Source organism: Doryrhamphus excisus, chromosome 20 (assembly GCF_030265055.1).
Source record: "Doryrhamphus excisus isolate RoL2022-K1 chromosome 20, RoL_Dexc_1.0, whole genome shotgun sequence".
NCBI classification, from domain to species: domain Eukaryota; kingdom Metazoa; phylum Chordata; class Actinopteri; order Syngnathiformes; family Syngnathidae; genus Doryrhamphus; species Doryrhamphus excisus.
The window spans coordinates 11828364-11848533 of NC_080485.1; the positions used below are offsets into that span (position 1 = coordinate 11828364).

At 41.4% G+C, this 20170-nt stretch overlaps 1 protein-coding gene across 3 annotated transcripts in view; it reads right to left on the reverse strand.

The window, feature by feature from the left end:
• The window catches only part of LOC131108082 (inactive phospholipase D5-like), a 29771-nt gene extending 9858 nt beyond the window's left edge, over positions 1-19913 (reverse strand). The window contains exons 1-2 of one of the 3 annotated variants that reach the window (XM_058058836.1): positions 19573-19913; positions 1600-1736 (exon numbers count right to left, since the gene is read on the reverse strand). In XM_058058836.1, the coding sequence (XP_057914819.1) occupies positions 1600-1736; positions 19573-19764 (329 nt within the window). In that variant the 5' untranslated portion in view covers positions 19765-19913. Of the gene's footprint in view, positions 1-1599; positions 1737-13868; positions 14241-19572 lie in introns of those variants that run through there. The other 2 variants (XM_058058837.1, XM_058058838.1) reach the window with 2 other exon arrangements.
• Between the last annotated feature and the right edge of the window lie 257 nt (positions 19914-20170).

Here is a 20170-nt window from a genome sequence, read left to right on the forward strand (position 1 = left end):
AGTCACCTTCTATTGTTGTAAAGTGAGAGTTAAGTATGAACAGACAAAACGGTGAAGGAGAGGCGTGACCAGGCTTGTTGCACGGCAGCTGGAGATCAATAGTAAGCTGTTTTACGAGGTGACCGATACTGGGTTATTACAACGTGCTTCACCGTGTTTGTGAGTCCTGAAGGGAACGCTTGTTGTACTGCACAGGAGGTCAATTTTCTGTAGCTTCCTACGATAAATGCTAATATGTGAAATATCACACATACTAATTACCGGTATAAGCTCTGCTTTTATGTCATTATACTACAATTATACTATATATTTTTTAAATGCTTAAAAACATGGTTATTATCATATTGCATGATGTATTTATACCACATAGAGCCTGAATGCAATCTAGTGGTTCAAGCATATATTGTATGTGTTAAAATAGCCTACATTTCCAATGCTGGATTGCAAGTGCTTTTAGGCATTTAAGTGCAAATAAGCAACGTTGAGGCTGGCTCATTAAAAATGTGTGAGCCTCACACTAATCTATCACCTTGCTGTCTGTTTTGGAATCGTTAGCGGCGTTGCACCTTGCACCATCATGTAGCGGTACTCTGTGGGAATAGTTTGGAATAAATAAGTCATTAATGATCTTTGTTTGGATTTTGAAGCGATTCTTTCCATTAACACCTAGAATAAAAATAATCAGTTCCTGCGGCAAACTGTTGCCATCATAAAGTTTTTTATTAACTGCACTACTGTTACTATTGAAACTTAAAATCAATGAAACTCACTTTGTAACATTGATTTTAAAGTGTAATAAGAAGTTAATCATTGCATGAAAGGTAAAAACAAACAAACTGTGTTACAAAAGAAAGACAAAGTAAAGGAGATCCAAACCAGAACTGAGCTCTTGTGAAGTACGTTGATTCTATTTGACTTCAGAGGTATATTTTTGGTAGTTACAGTATATTCCGACAACGTCTAGTTGTTCAGCTTCAGGTTTTGCTGATCATTCCATCCTCAAACTTCTCTTTCTGCATTACTTTTCTGGTACAGCAGCAGTTGGGAGACGTCCAACTGAGCTCTATTGGAAAGACAAGGATGTCAGGCTGATGAATGAGTGTTTGTTAACGGTCAGATTTGAGGAATGAAAGAGGAGATGAACAGGGACGTAGAGAAGGAGATAAAGGACGTAATTGACAGCTGGCTTGCTGATGTTATGATAGGAGTCTTAATGGACAGAAGACAGGACTGCTGTATCAGCCTAACCATTGCTGATCAGACACTTTCACCACCACCTATGGGGTCTCATCATCTGCCATGATGCCTGCCACGGGTGAGCATCCTTAAAAAGATGCACAAAGTGCAAAGTAGTATCATTTTTGATTCTGTGGTGGTGAGAACGGTTCCCGTGCAATTTGGTTAGTACGAATGCTATGTATACAGTATGTAGATCCTTCAAGAGAATGCCCTACTATAGCTCAAGCATATATCATGTACACTCATGAATATCAAGCTCAAAGCACAGTAACCCAAAACAACTTCTCGCCAAGGTTTTTTTTTGTTTGCCCTTGGCTTTGGTAGTAAACGTGTCAGACTTAATATCTGTCCACCTCCCACCTGCAGTCCCTGCTGCAGTTGTCCTCCGTGATTCCATCCTCGTCCTCGCCCCAAATGTCCACGGCCGAGAAGATCAAAGCCACCAACACGGCGAAGCAGCACACCAGGGCAAAGACCACGATGCACTTCTGCTGAGACTGTAATAGATGAGGGGGGAAAAAAAAACAAGAAAAGAAAAAACATTGATTTTACACGGCACATTATCAATAGCACAGTCAAAAAAGAGGCCAAAGTGCCTCAACCTTGACTTCCATTAGCTGCTGTGTGTGTCATGTGATTTAACACACAGGCTCAACGACACTGATTGCACACAAACATGTGATGAATGTCGGACCTCACAGGCTTCGCACGGAAATAACACCAGCCGCAATGATGAATGCACAGTAACATTTTGGGCTGGAAAGCCTGTTTAGTAAGGCCGCTGTTTGTTTGCAGTGTTGGTCAAAATATTTCTTTGTAGTTGCCAGTTACTTTCCCAAAATGTAATTGAATTAGTAGCAAAATTATTCCTTCATAATTCTAATTAGTTACCATGGAAAGAAAAATCTCCAAACCTGTCACAGAATTGGAATTTAGCCTTGCATGAGGTTAGTTCCAACAATTAGGGACACTATGTACATGTACATTGACATTCGTAAGCCTTGACGGCAAGACGTGATGGTTCTACAGCCAGTGGTGGAGCTTGGCTCCTTTTTTCCTTGGCGATATGACTTAATGTGCCGACTGCCGGTGGTGGAGCATGGCTCCTTTTTTACTTGGCGATATGACGTGATGTGCCAGCGCTTGGTAGGGGATCTTGGTGGCTCCTTTTTTACTTGGCGGCATGACGTGATGTGCTGACTGCTGGTGGTGGAGCTTGGCTCCTTTTTTACTTTTTTACTTGCCGGCATGACATGATGTGCCAGCGCTTAGTGGGGGAGCTTGGTGGCTCCTTTTTTACTTGGTGGCATGACGTGATGTGTCAGCACTTGGTGGCTCCTTTTTTCCTTGGCGGCATGACATGATGTTCCTACGGCCAGTGGTGTCGACAAACTTGGCACCTTTCCTATTCGTTCACTGAGCCAGAGAACTTCAATAATTTCTTATTAGTGGAATAGCCAAGTAAGATGGGCTTTCATCCGCGCAAGAAAAAACTGCTTAATCATGCTTGGCTCCTTTTTTCCTTGGCGGCATGACTGGATGTGCTAGTGGTTCGTGATGGAGCTTGGCTCCTTTTTTCCTTGGCGATATGACGTGATTTGCCGACTGCCGGTGGTGGAGCTTGGCTCCTTTTTTACTTGGCGGCATGACGTGATGTGCCAGCGCTTAGTGGGGGAGCTTGATGGCTCCTTTTTTCCTTGGCGGCACGACGTGATGTTCCTATAGCCAATGGTGTCGGCCACAGATATTTACCTTGGCTCCTTTCCTACTCGTTCCGACTAATTTTCTGTTGTAGCTAGTTTCTTCTCATTTCTGCTCACTGAACCGGAAAACTTCAATAATGTGTAGTGGAATGAATAGTGGAATAGCGAAGCGAGATGGGCTTCCACCCCCGCAAGAAAGAACTGCTTAATCATGCTGTAAAACAATAACACCAAAGCAAAACTCATTATGCGAGAACACGACAGCTCATTAACAGCTAGCGCATATTGCTCACATCTTACGCCCGCCATCAGCCTCTCTCAGGCGCTCTTTAGACGCAGCCGCTTGCTTTTGTCGGGCACTGATTTGTGGCGCATGTGGGAATTAAATTAATCTTGCCACCAGTAAATCGAGTCATGCCCGATGGGCCCAAGGCGGAGCTGGAGGGGATATTTGCTTTCAGCGTCTCATGCTCACACACACCGCGAGCCATCTGGACTGATGTCCGACATGGGAAAACGGTTTTATGTTCCCCCACCCGCCAGCTCTGCGGGATGGAATGTCATCCCCGTTTGCTGCTGTGCATGCATCGTGGAATTCTGCTCGTCACTTGAATGAAGGTTAAAGGTCACTGGGTTTACAAGTGCAGACTGGACTGGCGTCTGTGGAGGTCAAATGTGTGTGGCAGCGGAAAAGCAGCATTATTGTCATTGTGCGCAGTGTTGCATATATCGGTTATTGTTGAATAGCTGAGCAGTAATGTGTTTGTGTTTGAAAAGGCTAATTTTAATACAACTGTTATATTGATCCTGTTAAGTGTAGCTATAATGTTGTGTGCACAGTGTGTAAAGTGTTACCTGATGCTAGGGCGCGGCCCAAGGATCAATAGACCTTCTATTACTAGCAGTCATGTTCTCAGTAGGAATAGCTAATATCAATCACATCAATGCACTATATTCAGGCTTGCAGGGCTGAGGAATTAGCGGAATGCACTGAGAACGAAAGATGGACACAGATGATGCCATTGTTGACATTTGCTTTTTTTCCGGTCCTGTAAAGGCGGCTGTTCCATGTTAGGACACAACAAGTGATGGAAGCGCTTCCGAAAGAACATCAAAGTGCAGTCCTTGAAAGTTGGAACTGTACCCAATGACGTGTTTAATTCATCTGATTAAGCTCAAAGACCTCCTCGGAAGTCGACAGTATGTATCTCTCATAAGTGAGTACACCGCCAGAATTTCAATATATCTTCACAAGGGAAAATACTGTAAAAAGTGAACTTGGATATACTTTAGAGTAGTCAGTGGACAGTGTATATAGTTGTTACTATGCATTGAAATTTAGTCAATTGTTGTCTTGGTAGGAATATTTGGAGTAATCACCATTCATTATTACCTTGCCCTGCCTTAATCCTCTTGGGCCTAGAATTGCTTCATTGCTTCAATCACACAGGTGACTGTTACGGCCAAAACTCAACTCTGCTGAAACCTTGATGTCACTTCCTGTCCGTCCCTCACTCAGGTCTCAGAGGGGAGCACCTTTCTAGTAACACACACGAGCATGAATCTTATTTATGTATTACATTGTTTATTTTCTTTGATTATGTCTCCTAAATTAGGCAATTCAAGTGTAAAGGTGACTATAGGGGTGTTAGCTCATGTCTAGAGGGCTCTAATAATGGAACATTAGGTTCTGGAACCAATTAACCGCATTAAGTTTAAGGGTTTGCTTTCAATAGTCTTGTGTTTTGGTAAAATTGGGGGTGGGGGCTCAGATCTGTGAGATACTGAACAGTACTGTGGAAAAAGTATTAGTTCACCACTAGCTTTGACTTTCATGTCGTCCAAGGGGAAATGTGTACAGGTCTTCACACGCACACACACACTATAGTTTGAATCCCCGAGGTGCACAGTGATTGACAGGAGGAAAACAACATCACAGTCCGCTGTCAAGCACTCAAATTGCTGACAAAGGAAGCGCATATGTGCCAGGAATGTGGTTCACTTCCAATAAACTCCCTCACACTTGCCATCTCTTTGGAGATGAGTCAAATTTCATTAACTCTTGTCCGTTTTTGTCTCAGTAGACGTCTGCGTCTTGTCTACTCGGTACTTTCCTGTTTTGTTTGGTCTTTTCTCTGGAGGTATTCTATTCTAAATCAGAGAAATTACCAACATTAGCAGCATATTCACCATATTTATGACAAAAGGTAGCTACAGAGTACATGTTAACATATCCATGAGGGCAGCCAAAAAGCTCCAACTGTGCGAGTATTCTGGCTTATTTAATCAGTTGTGTGATTTCTGTGACACGTCAGTGGTTAGCTGCAGTCTTTTGTGGTGGTGTAACCAAGCTGTGCTGCTGAGGGAATGAAGTATGTGTGTGTGTGTGTGTGTGGAGCGTGATGGCGATGGTGGATCACTCAGCTTGTGAAAGGCTGAGCAGACACCCAGGTGATGGACACACAAACAAAAGCAGACTGACACTGAAAGAAGATTCGCTGAAAAAGGACTTACACGACACAAAAATGTGTTTCCGCATGTCGACTTTTCAGTCAATCATCAGTTTACACGCTTTGGGTTATCCCTGAAGGCCACACTGCTGTATGATTCTGACTGTTTTAACGCTCACAGGCAGCTCCAGCAACAATCTCTAAGCTAAACTCAACTACTTGCGTTCTTTGATAGTCGGAAGAGATTCCCAGACACATCTGGGCTCCTTTAAGGTCTGTCAGAGCTGCTTTATTAGAGGAAGTGCCGTATGTTTACAGAGATGGGACACAAGGCTTCTTGGATGAGGAGCCAATGTTTACAAAGCACCTGACGACGAATTTCAGTCAGCGGCTGGACAGCGGCCCGTTTTCCATCTGGGCTTCTGAAGTTTTGATCTGATCTGTATCACAAGACACCGGGACTGACTTAGTTGTTAGTATTTAGTCTGCAACGTCCTGACTTTTATTCTGCTACATGTCACAGCATTAGGCGCAACATGTTTTGACCCCTAATGTGGTACAAGGGCTTTGTCCTTTGAACCAGCACAGATACACACTATAGAAATGTGTACATAAATAAACTATGCACCCCTACTGGACTGTCACTTTCTCTGACAAATAAAACCACACATTACACCGCTGTAAGTTACATGGACTTGAAGTTTCTCACACAGCTCCATGCACTTAAAACACTGTAACATTGTCCATAAGCTATTTTTTTCATGTTTATAATACTGTATTAATGTATGCTAACGTGTCTTCCAAAGCACGCAAATGTCATTTACAGTCATTTAAAACATTCATTGTTTATGGCAGTCAGTATTTATAAATATTTATAAATATTTTAATGGATAAAGCATGTTTACAACCTTTGAAATACGTTTTTTAACATGATTAGAGGCCTCCAGATGTGACATAACACCCCTATATGTCACGATGCGGCTGCGGTGCAACCCCAGGGTGCCGAGAGCAGGACCAGATTCCGGTAAAATGTTTATTTTGAATAATAATAACTACGGCAGCAGGATGCAGCAACTGAGAAAAGCAGACCGACAAACGATAATGATCCCACAAAGGGGAGAAGCCCACACCTGAACTAAATAGGACACAGAAATTGGGAACAGGTATGGGTGATAATAGCAACACAGGGGAAAACGGGGCAAAGCAGGAAGTGAATGCAAAATAAGGGCGTCCGGACAGAAACTAAAGCCCAAGAAGGGAACATAAACAAACTGTCACGTAGGAACCTACACAAGGCATCACACCTATAGTCACCATTACAATCACATTACCCAATACTGGAGACATAATAACAGAAATAAGCCATTTTAGACCTAAGTAAGACTCATGCTTATGTGTGTGTTGCTGTAAATGGGTACCCGGGGGAGCTGAGTGGCGGGCGGACAGGAAGTGGGTTCAAACTTGAGTTCCAGCTTGGCATGGGTTACAGTAAAATATCTTTTTATTAGGGATTTTTAATAGGGGTTATTGTGCTTGTTGTCGCTGTGGCGACTCCGTAATAAGGAAAAAGCCGAAAGAAACAAACAAAATTGTGCCTGTTATTGGATAATTATTGGAGATGTGACTGTATATGTATGATTTCCTCCAGGAAGTTGTAAGCATCTTGCTGATTTACCGTGACGGACCAACCTTAAACCTCATTGCTTCCTGCTCTGCCGGTTTCTGTGTTTTAATGGAGTCATTCCATCTGTAAGCCTGCACATTTCTTCCTTTCCCCCAGCATCCATCCCTGTGAAAGCATTACTGCTATATCAGGTTAGCCCGATAACATCCATGTGTTGTTTGCGTGAGCAATTTGTTTGTTGTGCGAGTCAAGCAAGAGTAATTTATGACTTCAATTGCAGCAGCCGGGCTGGTTGCTGGGACACACGGAGGCTGACATTCAATTTAGAGGCGAGAGGAATTGATGTGCTACTGTGACTGATGCCGCAGATGCCATTGTTACTGGGTCACGCTGAACAGAAGTGACAACATCGCGACAAATCAGCAGTTTGGAAGTAGGTAAGAACCTCTCAGGGGTGTTTTTTTTTTGAGGAAATAATTCCTCAAATATCAGAGTGCAAGGCTTAAGTTGACCTAGCATGACATAAGTAGTTACCAATGGACAGGAATCTGTGGGTCGACTGTTCAAACCCAGCTTATTCCATCGCAGTCACTGCTGCTTGTGTCTTTAGGCTTGTGTCTTCCCTCTTCCCGGCCACTTTGTCCGAGGCGTTCCCAGGCCAGTTGGGAGACATCGTCCTTCCAACATGTCCTGGGTCTTCCTCAAGGCCTTCTACCAGTTGACCTCCCCAGGGAGGTTTCTGGGAGGCACCTCACTTTGTCACAAATGTCAAAAAGTAGAGCTCCTGTGTGCCACGTGAGGCCACATTCGGAGTTTAATCTGGCACAGAAGGAAGCTGTCGATGTGATTTTCGGCCCTCGTGCTCATACTCTTCATCACTGCCTCTGTGCATCCTCCCTCTGCGCCATGCCCATTGATCCCAGCAAGGCTACTCCAAATCAATAAATCAATTATAGAGCCATTAAAAAGACATGAGAGCCTTGTCAGCCATGTCAACCAAAGCTAAAGGCGATTTATTCTTTTAACGAATTTGTGGTTAACTTCTTTTTATACTTGTGTGACTGAAATGAAATGCGTGAGGCACATCAATAGTACCATTTATAGTTCATTTATCCCTTTTATTCATCAAATATACGTCTTTAGAATTGTTTTTTTGCATGGGAAATTATAAAAACATGTTACAAGGTGTTAACCTTTTTGACTGTCAACCTCTGATGACATCACAGACGAGCGATGTAATGTCGTCACTTTCTGTTTCGGTTGCCATTTTGTTTCGCTAGCTAATGTGATGCTAACAATGAAGCACGTTTTGTGATTTAAAAAATTGCTAACCAAAGAATGCACTCAAAACAAAGCAACATTGTGGCCTAAATTCTTTACGCTAACCGAGGTTGTATTTGTATTTCCATTATTTACCATGAAAAAAAATGATTTAAAAAACCCTATTAGAGCCACCTTTGCACAAAATACAAATAATACTTCACAAATTATTATTTTTGCAACTATACTGTTCGTATCCGCCCCTATTTCAGACGCCAATTTCAGGTTTTAGTGTACTTTCTAAACAAATAATACGAGATGCGGCATACATACTATTTTTGCTCTTAATAAAACTGCGGCAGTCATGAGCATTACAACTGAAGGTTAAAGGGGACCTAGTCTGCTTTTCCACTTTTCTGACGTATAAATGTAGTTAGAATGTTGTATTCTTGTTAAACGATGCCATAGTTTCAGATAATGAGCTTTGCGAGCCCTGAAAGAACGCTCAGTTTCAAAAGGCGTGGTCAAACTGCCCCTTTGTGACATCACAGAAGGGGCAGACATCCTTATATGTTTGGAAGTTGGTAGTTTGGAAGCACTTTGGGCGTGTGGCCAATCACAGCAGAGTGGGCATGTCCGGAGGCGGACCGTGGGTGGAATAAATTAAAACAGACCGTTTTGGCAGGAAGCACAAATCAAAGGAAGTACATCTGGAATAGGTGCAGATTCTGCAAAATCTATAAAGTTTTCTGTGTGGGTTATTGTGTGTACCTGCTCTATAGGAAACTGTGACTCAAATATAAGGGTTGAAAAATATCCCCTAATGTTTTCTCAGAACACAGCACACCCAAATTCGCCCACACAAAACACGTACACCAACAAAGATGCATAAAACAACACATAAAGTGTTGTCGTAATGACACAGGAAGTATTTGCACCCACAGAGTTCTCGTCTTGCAGGAGATCAGATGTTTTTGCAAGCTCCTGCATATTCTTCCACGCTTCCGACAGCGTTTCCTTGCCATCAATACCAGCAGGTGTATCACATTGCTGCTGGACACAAGCAACTTGGCATGTTTAATTCCACTGCCTCAGCTGCTGTGTGTGTGTGTGTGTGTGGACTGATGAGCCGTTTCTCAGAGTGAGGGTGTAGCTGGTTCAGTGCACACACACACTCAATCAGAGGCATCCGGCTCCAGCCAAAAGTGTTTCATTAAAGCCTTGCCAGTACGGTGACGCTCGGGTTTGATCCCCTGACGAGCCGCTGCAGGCCTTTGCTAAATGAGTGCCGTGTCAGGGGGGAAAACATAAGGGACGGCTGCAAAAAGTGAGAACGTCGCCATCGATTGTCCACAAGTGCTCACTTCTCAGTCGTCCGGTGACGTGAGGCAACGAGCAGTTCCATGCTGAGTGTCCTGATAGAGGAAGCACTGCAGTCTGTGACCTCCCTGTTTAATTCTTAATGCTTTGTTTTTCTTCTCAGACACGTTCCTCAAGGTGCACCTGAAATCTAAAATCTAAAAACATCAGGGATGCATCATCAGACTGATATCCGACATCAGTATCGGCGTGTGCTGATATCTGACATTTTAGATTATCGGATATCAGTTCGATATCAGAAAAAGAATGGTAAGATTTGATTGGCCTGCTTTGAAAATCCCAGATATCAGCAAGCCGATTATCAGACACTGATATCAGCCAGCGGCACGGCGGTCGGACCTCACAGCTAGGAGACCAGGGTTCAATTCCACCCTCGGCCATCTCTGTGTGGAGTTTGCATGTTCTCCCCGTGCATGTGTGGGTTTTCTCCGCATACTCCGGTTTCCTCCCACATTCCAAAAACATGCTAGGTTAATTGGCGACTCCAAATTGTCCATAGGTATGAATGTGAGTGTGAATGGTTGTTTGTCTATATGTGCCCTGTGATTGGCTGGCCACCAGTCTGGGGTGTACCCCGCCTCTCGCCAGAAGACAACAGGAAAAAGCGGTAGAAAATGAATGAATGAATGAATGATATCAGCCAAATATTGGTCAGATTATATCACCCTACATCTAAAATTTCAGATAATCAGTGTGGTGATATCTGATATTTTAAAAGATCGATTTAATTCGACCATTTTTTCTTCCTGATATGAGGCTGATATAGGACGTGATGATATTCAAGGCGGCAAATTGGACACATTAGTAGTGTGCAAGTTAGTACCCTGAGACGTGATGTGAAGCCTACTTTAAAAACACGTTTTTGCCTTGCTTGAAGTGATTTGTGGCTCCAAGTAAAAGATAATGTGTGTGTGTGTGTGTGTGTGTGTGTGTGTGTGTGTGGTGGCCGCATGCAGGAAAAAATGTCAAGACAGCACTTTACTACTACACTCTACTATGAGATGTATCTATATATTGGATTTGTGACCCACCACAACTATTTAATGCCAACACAGCAACTCTACGACAGCGTTCCACTCTCTCTATTTGTAGTGCATGAGAAAGTTGTAAAGAAAACGTCCCACATTTATGAACACAACAACGACAGATCCAATGTTGCAATACATACAGTACATGCATCAGGAAAAAACGGGCTCAGCCAGCATTAATAGCCTTGATGACTTGTTTGTAGACAGTATGCCAATGTTTTTAGACTTGCTGCTAATTAGAGACGCTTGTGGTTCTTTGCTTTGTAGACCATATATGTATGTACCTTCAGCGTGAGAGACAAACAGAGACATTAACTGCTGCATTTACATCAATTCGTTATCATAGTACATCATACCTTTAAAAACTGCACAGTATAGTCAATATAGTAGTGCAGGGGTGTCCAAAGTGTGGCCTTTGGAGCATTTCTGGCCCGTGGTTGTTTTTTTTATTGGCCTGTAGCACATTCTAAGAATATAATTCAACAAGAAAACAAAAAATAAAATAAAATAACATCAATAAAGTCAAATAATTGAGAAAAAATTATTTTACGAGAATAACATTGTATGTGTCATTTTCATAGTACAAAGCTGAAATATGACAGCAAATAGACATTCTATAGAAGTGGTAATATTATGAGAAACAAACAAAAATAAAGCCATAATATTATGGGAATAAAGTTACAATATTAGTAAAAGAAAGTTTACAAGAAAAAAGTTCAAATAGTTGGAAAGTTCTAAAAACAACAGCAGCAGAAATGTGAAAAAGTATCAGAAAATTAGGGCAAAAAGTTATAACATAATGGGAATAAAGTCATAATATTTCCAGAAAAAAAAAGTGTAAATATTTGGAAAATTACAGAAAATGTGAAAAAAAGTTATATCGGTATATCACAAAGCTCCAAAAACATGCTAGGTTAATTAGCGACTCCAAATTGTCCATAGGTATGAATGTGAGTGTGAATGGTTGTTTGTCTATATGTGCCCTGTGAATGGCTGACGACCAGTCCAGAGTGTACCCCGCCTCTCGCCCGATGGCAGCTGGGATAGGCTCCAGCATACCCTCGCGACCTTGGATGGATGGATGAATAGCTGCATGGATGGAATATGATGAATATATAACCCCTTAGCACATACAGTATATACACTGGATATAAGGGATATATTTTGATACTGTAGTGTTTCTATAATGTTTGTTTGCCTCCGAGACACCAATCAAGTGTCAGAATGTGTATGCGCTTGTTTTGCACCTGTTGTGAGTGCAACGGATGATGAGCAGATGGAGGCTCCTGACTAATTTCACCCTTTTTTCCCAAATGAGCATCTCAATGTAAACAAACTTCCTGCAGGACTCGGCTTTGGCCATAACGCTCTGATTTTGGGGTTTTGTTTTGTTTTTTTTTTGACTGTGCGGGAGCTAGTCGTCTGGTTGCCATGGATACTGTTTCAGGTGTTTCAGCCTTGACTCACTTGATAGTGTGTCAACTCCTTCATCTGTGTGTGTTTGTGTGTGTGTGTGTGTGTGTGTGTGTGTGTGATGTAGCATTGTGTGTCCACTATACCAAGCAATATCAATAGTGTATGTGAGCAGAATTACAAATGATATTTTCCTTCCTTCTCATCACTATTGCTATGACGACCCCCTCCCTTCTCTCGTCTCCCCTCAGACAGACACTGTGAGTGGAATGGGTCACACGTGCACAGTCCAATCAGAACCCCACAAGACCTGTTTTATCTCCAGGAGCGTTGTGTTCATTCAGGTTGAAATGACACAAAGAGGCAGAGACAGATGGAGGAAAAGAGTGTTTAGAAATGGCTCATCAAGTCATCAGTTACATTTTGAAACACAAATTGGTGTAATACTAATAACAGGTACTCAACATCTTGGTTGATTTGTCTTAAAACGAATGAGCCCAGCAGGGTGTGATGTCAGAAAAGCAGTCTGTAATATGATAACAGAAAATTTACAACGGAGAGTAATCAGCCAATCAATATCGTTTCTACTCAATTAGACACTTTTTATACAAAAACGCTGCCAAAAATACATGGCCATTTGGCTTTTTAGTGTATTCATTCATTCATTTTCTACCGCTTATTCTCATGAGGGTCGCGGGGGGTGCTGGAGCCTATTCCAGCTGTCTTCGGGTGAGAGGCGGGGTATACCCTGGACTGGTGGCCAGCCAATCACAAGGCACATATAGACAAACAACCATTCACACTCACATTCATACCGATTCATACCACACAGAGGTGGGATTGAACTAGGGTCTCCGAGCTGTGAGGTCTGCGTGCTAACCACTCAATCACCATGCAGCCTCATTTTCATTCATTCATTCATTTTCTCCCACTTATCCTCACGAGGATTGGAGCCAATTATGGAAAGCAGGAAGTGAACAAATGTAACAGTTATTGATTGTAAAAGTACCAGAGGGGTAGGATTTAATAAGCTTTGCTTCTTCCTACTCGTTTTGGACATGTGGAACTGTGAACTGATTATGTGAAAACTTAAACGGTATTATGGAAAGCAGGAAGTGAACAAATGAAACAGTTACTGATTGTAAAAGTAAACTGTATTATGGAAAGCAGGAAGTGAACAAATGAAACAGTTACTGATTGTAAAAGTAAACTGTATTATGGAAAGCAGGAAGTGAACAAATGTAACAGTTACTGATTGTAAAAGTACCAGATGGAGGGATAGGATTTAATAAGCTTTGCTTCTTCCTACTCCTTTTGGACATGTGGAACTGTGAACTGATTATGTGATGCATTCAATTGTAATCTGATGCATGTTCAAATGAAATTAAACCATTACCATTACCAATTAACCGCTATAAACGAGGGATTACCGCCACATACAGGACTGGAGGCGACACGGGCAGCCATGGTTTACAACAATCAGAACTAACAACTTGTAAGCATCTCTTTCCCACGTCAGCCTATCAGAACACATGCCACCACCCACAGGGGCGCGTATAGGGACGAGAAATTAGGACAATTCCAAGGGCCCATACCAGAAAATAGAGATTTGGTGCAATATGATTTTTTTTAATGGGGGTCCCCCCGACCCCCAAGCATGTACAGTACATCATCCTCCCCATACCAACCAACAACAGGAGGATTCATACATTAGCGTCTCATCATGCATAGTAAAATCAAATAAAAGTCACTTGTAGTTGTAAGATCTCACCTTCATGATGCATCCCTCGTTCCCAAGTGGTAAAAGGAAGTGTGTGTAGTGAAGTAATCTATCTCGCGGTCTACCCAGCTACAGAATCTCACTACTTTCTTCTTCTTCTTTGCTCCCTTCTTGCCTTCCTACTCTTGTCTTCTCTGCGTATCGTGTGTTCGTCCACCTCTTTCTAACTCTCCCGCTTCCTCCATCCATCCCTCCTTCCCTCTCCCTCACTCGCTCCTTCCCTGCTTCCCTGCCTCCTCCATCCTCTCTTCCCCCGTGTTAGAAAGCTCACATTTCTCTCTTCTCCCTTATGGACACCGAAAGTGGGAGGGAAAGGGAGAATAAATAGAAGGTCCGGCTCTTGTCTCCTCTCATTCTGTCCTTGTGTGTATGAGAGTGTGTGTGTGTGTGTGTGTGTGTGTGTGTGATGCTGCCCTGCCCTCACAAAACACACACACATAGGATCCACTTGTTTTCTCACAAGTGCTGTAGAATGGTGCAGTGAAGCAATAACTCTTGAAGTGTTTTTATATCACCCCTGCATCATTTCTTGCCGTTTAACGCGAAGACGCGCACAAAGCGACACAATTCATGAAAGAGAGCAAAAGCATAGCACATCAAAGCATCTGTGAGGAAATCTGAGCTCTGGAAATGTCTGAAAATGGCACATTGACATGCAGTTCCTGTGCAGATGTAATGCAGATTGGAGTTGGATCTTTGCAAGTGTGACAGCCCTGCAGCGCCGCATTGCCACAGAACCACCAGCAGAGGACGCTGGTACAAAACAAGCAGTAAATGCCATTTGATCATTTATGCATATTTTTAGATACCATTTAAGACCTTTCACAGTGAGGTCTCTGCCGTCCATCAGTGTGGAGGTTATTTGGCGACTAGGTTAATTGGCGACTCCAAATTGTCCATAGGTATGAATGTGAGTGTGAATGGTTGTTTGTCTATATGTGCCCTGTGATTGGCTGGCCACCAGTCCAGGGTGTACCCCGCCTCTTGTCCGAAGACAGCTGGGATAGGCTCCAGCACCCCCGCAACCCTTGTGAGGATAAGTGGTAGAAAATAAATAAATTAAATCTTGTAAATTTATGACTTGATATGACCATATGACTATATGATTAAATGACTGTACTCCATCATAACAGGCGTTACCTGAGACAGAAAAAGGGGGAACTTGTACCCAACTGCTCTGTTTTGCTTCCACTTTATAATTAAAAACAAGCCTGAAGTAATAGGAAAGTTTATTTTCTTCCTGAAGAGCTATGACACTTAATATTATGAGTTGTTATGAGTTTTTTCTCATAAATATACAACTTCATTCTCGTAAATGTATGATTTTTTTCTCCCCTCTTGGTTTGTGGTCAAAATAGTTTGGAAGACATGCTAGCATGCATATACGGTGGATTATGAGCGCCACAGTGAAAAAAAATGTAAATAAAGTAGTTAATTCATGAGAAAAAAGTAGAAATTTATGACTTTATTCTTGAAATCTCTGATTTTTGTCCCCCCACAACCCACAAATGTCACCCCTGACTGTGTATGTTAATATTTTAGCCTGTAATTCCATGCAGTGGTTCTGTGACTTTAAAAGAAAAGATGTCTCCAACACAACACACTATAAAAGACTTTCACATCCTGCAGCAGCCATGCTGTGATCTAATCAAATTAGCCTTGTCCTCTCCAGTGTAGGAGCTGAACGTGATCCAAGTGCAGTGTGCATGACTTGTGCCAAGAGTCTCCAGCCGAGAGTCCTCTGAGTCATTTCTTTGAGCAGCTCCTATACGGTAAGTGAGACCTTGATGTAAAGATAACATATACACTCCTTCCAGTAGCACAGCCAAAGCCAATGATATTTCTCATGGCGGCAAGGCTGCACCGTGAACTTTCCATGAAAGCAAATCGATACAAAGCACGTTGGGATAGAGTCGAGACACAAGAGATGGAGGAGGGGGTTCATTCATTGGATTAGGAAATGCCAACTTTGTGTGTCAAGTTAGTGACTAGTCAAGTTTGTCTTTACGAGATACAGGCACAGAAATCAAACATATTTTAATATTATTGTAATCCCTCGTTTTATCATGACACAACAGTCATAAGTAGGACTACTTAATTATAAATCAAATATATTCACACACTAGAAAACCTGTTTTTAACCTTCTAACTAACAGTTTTTAACATGATTAGAGCCTTCTAGACATGACATAACAGCCCTATAGGTACTTTTACACAGGTATTACCCAATGTAAAAAAGATAATAACAGAAAATGAGCCGTTTAAGACTTAAATAAAACTTGTTACTTGTGTGTCTCACCAAATGTTTTATATTATAATATAAAAATATAATATCAATATAACATCACTTACATATAATATAATATTTTGGTTCATTTAACCATTTTTCGTGCTTGACAATGCTTAATTTAGGAAAACAATACATACAATTTGCTTAAATATGCATTTTTTCAGTAATTCTAGGCTGTATTCAATCATGAAACATCATGATTTATTAATATACAGTACATATTTTTTTAAAAAGAGTCTGTGAAATTAAATTTGTGGTGTGGTGATCACATCTTCCACTCTTAATTTCGTTTTAATAATCTGTTTTAAGCAAGCTGTGGACTGTAAATGGTCCCTGTGATGTATACTTTGGGGACCAATGGGAAAAAACATGTTTTCCCTGCGACTCTTTTTCATTTGTTTAATAATTTGACCTTTTAATCTATCACATATGTCGCTGTGCCTGATGTTGAAAAGGTGGTGAGACACCGATAAAGCCATTTCACACACATGCATCCTTAGTCACTGTTAATATGCTTCATTATGATGTGTACAGTATGTGTGATGCGCTAAACGATTCTAAACAAAAAAAATGCAATGACAGTATTTTAAGTCCTCCCACTGGCTGTTAACATTTGGCAATGGCTCCCTCTGCTGGACTTGGGTTCATAAATCTTCACTTTATAGCGTCTCTTTATACAACAAGGTCCATTTGCCCAACATTAACAACCTTTTTCTTCTCAGTGACTTAGAATTGGATTTAAAAGTGTAATACTGCAAAGCATTTAGTGTTTATTGTAGCTTATACAGCATGACATGCTACATTCACTAAAAGGTAATGCTAATCTTACTTATGATAGTCCAAATGCAATTTTTTTTAAAACTTGCATTAATGACGAGGTGAAGCGTCAGGGCCTCCCTCATGCTGGGTCAGGCAATATTAACAAGCGGGGGTGTCATACATCAACACTGTCACCATGAAATTGGAAATGCAATCAGCGTGGGAAACAACTCCACCTTGAGCCCGTATTCCATCCAAACGGAACCTCGAGACGTGCACGCTTGTTGGCTACATGCAGCAATTACAGTGCTTGAATGCATCGTCTACTGCAGGGGTGTCCAAAGCAGGGTCTGGGGCCGCTATATAAGCCACACCGGTGTATAAACAGCACGTGTCCACGGCATAAAATGGCTTATTGAGCATCAGGGCGTTGTTTATTTGACAAGAGATAATCATCAGCTGTGTAAAAACTCACCACCCGTCTTAGAAACAAAATTAAACTCATCATGCAGCAGCTTAACACTCAAAAGGTTTCCCTCAGAAATATACAGATATGCACCAATGCAAGTTTAAAATGAAAATAACAAAATTGTAACGTTTTCTTCTGATAAATTTTGCATTGGAGGACAAGCAGCATAGAACATATGCTGATAGCCCGGAGGGAGGCTGACGTCATTGCAGCGCCCCAATGATTGCGTTGCTCAGACACAATGCATTATGGGAAAACTTCAAACATAACATTTTGTTATGTTTCTTGTTCTAATGATCTCACAATAATAATAATCATAATAATAACACAGGCTACTGTTGTATCCATGGCCCACAATAAGCTAAAACTCAACTCTGAAACCCCGATATGTGAGTATATCTTCTGTATTGGGTATTATGAAAGTAAAGGTGACTCCATGGGTGTTATTTCATGTCTAGATAATTGGGAAATGTTTCATTCAATCATTAAACAGGTTTTCTATGCCATAACTACAAAAATATCCTACTTCGTAGAAATGAACTTATCTTGTTGAGTCGAGAACAAATTAATGGCGGTTGGTCTTATAGCGTAAGCCCCACAAATAACAAGTGGATAAAGGTTAAACACCCCCCCCCCCCGATCAACTCTTTACAATATAGTGAACTGCACAAAAGCATTGTATGATTGTTAAACAACTATCTATTTTATTTGTCCACATAGTGCTAGATGTTGTCGTTTACAGTAGTTTTTCATGATTTGGGACACATTGCTATGTTTCTTTTGTCTACACTACATCCATATAAAGAGGCTGCATCCTTTATTTTCAAACCTAATTAGTTATTAGTGTCTGGAAGGGCCTCTGACGGTGAAAACACAGAGTCAAGTAATGGAGAATCCATACAAATATAATTACCCATGCATGAGTACCCAATTTAGCTGCACTTCAAGCTGGAAATGAATATCATGATATTGTGCAGGGAATAGCACTAAATGACTGCAACAGGCGCATGGAAGTAGAGCGCTGTTAATATCATTTCTGGTCTGTTGAGTCTCAGCTACATCTGCTACATCTCATAGCATATACATAGTGTGGCCATTCATTTTACAATAATGACAAAGGAAGACGTCTCCAGTACATCATGTCATTGCAAAGCTGCAGTTTAACACCTCTGTGTGTGTGTGTGAACTAAACCCTCAACTACTGTTTAATATGTTTGTGCTCGGGAGAAAAGAAGTATACATTATGTACACATAATATACATTATGGTACATATAATGTCATTGTATGGTCATATCACCTCGTACTTTGGTACGAGATACATTATTTAAAAAAAAAACAAAAAATAAACTTAAACTGTATTATGGAAAGCAGGAAGTGAACAAATGAACCAGTTACTGATTGTAAAAACAAACTGTATTATGGAAAGCAGGAAGTGAACAAATGTAACAGTTACTGATTATAAACGTACCAGATGGAGGGGTAGGATTTAATAAGCTTTGCTTCTTCCTACTCCTTTTGGAAGTATACATTATATACACATAATATACATTATGGTACACATAATGTCATTGTATGGTCATATCACCTCGTACTTCAGTACAAGGTACATTATAAAAAAAACAAAAAAAAAACTTAAACTGTATTATGGAAAGCAGGAAGTGAACAAATGAAACTGATACTGTACCAGATGGAGGGGTAGGATTTAATAAGCTTTGCTTCTTCCTACTCCTTTTGGACATGTGGGACTGTGAACTGATTATGTGATGCATTCAATTGTAATCTGATGCACGTTCAAATGAAATAAAACAATTACCATTACCATAATTCATCACAGTAACTTTCTGGATAAGTCACTATTTCCCACCTTCAGTATTAAATATTAATCACATACACTCCATTCTTGTATTTGTTGTGTTTTCTAGCCCACCTGCAGGCAATCAGTGCATTGTACTGCATTGTTTACCTGCAAGCACTATACCTTGTTAGACCTGAAAGATCACCGACGTGCAGGAAAAAGGTGATCTTTTCTAGAATGTATGGTATTTTTTGCTGTCTTCACCGAACATTTTCATATAATCACGCTGAATTGGAGACAAGTAACATCAGTCCATCAATTTTCTAAATTATTGGAGAAATAATGATTGAAATGTTATGATCTCCAGTGTCCATCACTTACATGTTCTAGTTTGTCTCTCCTGCGCAGCCACACACTGGCTGAGTAGTCCTGCTGCTGCACGGCCGAAATGATGCTACTGGCAGGGATCCCGGTGGCCGGGATTCCGAACCCAAACCCCCTTAAGTCCTGCAGGCCAACCATCGGCCCCCGTTTCCCTCGCTGATCCATGTTTCTGGATGTCTCCGATCTCATGGAAGAACATGAGGTATACTTCTGATCCTGGCATGGCTGCACTTTTGGTTTCTTTTATTCATTCTGCAACAAAAGTAGTAATTTTTTCCTCCAGAAGTCTCTTCTGATTGGATGCTGAGGTAAAAGAAAAAGCAGCAGTTGCAAGGAACGGTAAGTAACAAATATTCCTCGATGGTGTCTTCATGAAGCCATCATGTCCTCATGAAGTACAGGACTGAGCGCATGTTAGTCTGGACTCTAGGCTGAGCTAGACTGGCTTTTTAGCTGAGATTCATCACACTGATGGAGTTCCAGTGAGACATCCCCAGTGCGAGGGAGGGTTGAGAGAACCCAGGTGGGAGGGGTTGAGGAAGAGAAGCTAGAAAAGAAAGTGATGGCGACCCAAACTCATCTCAGTTTTTGTATT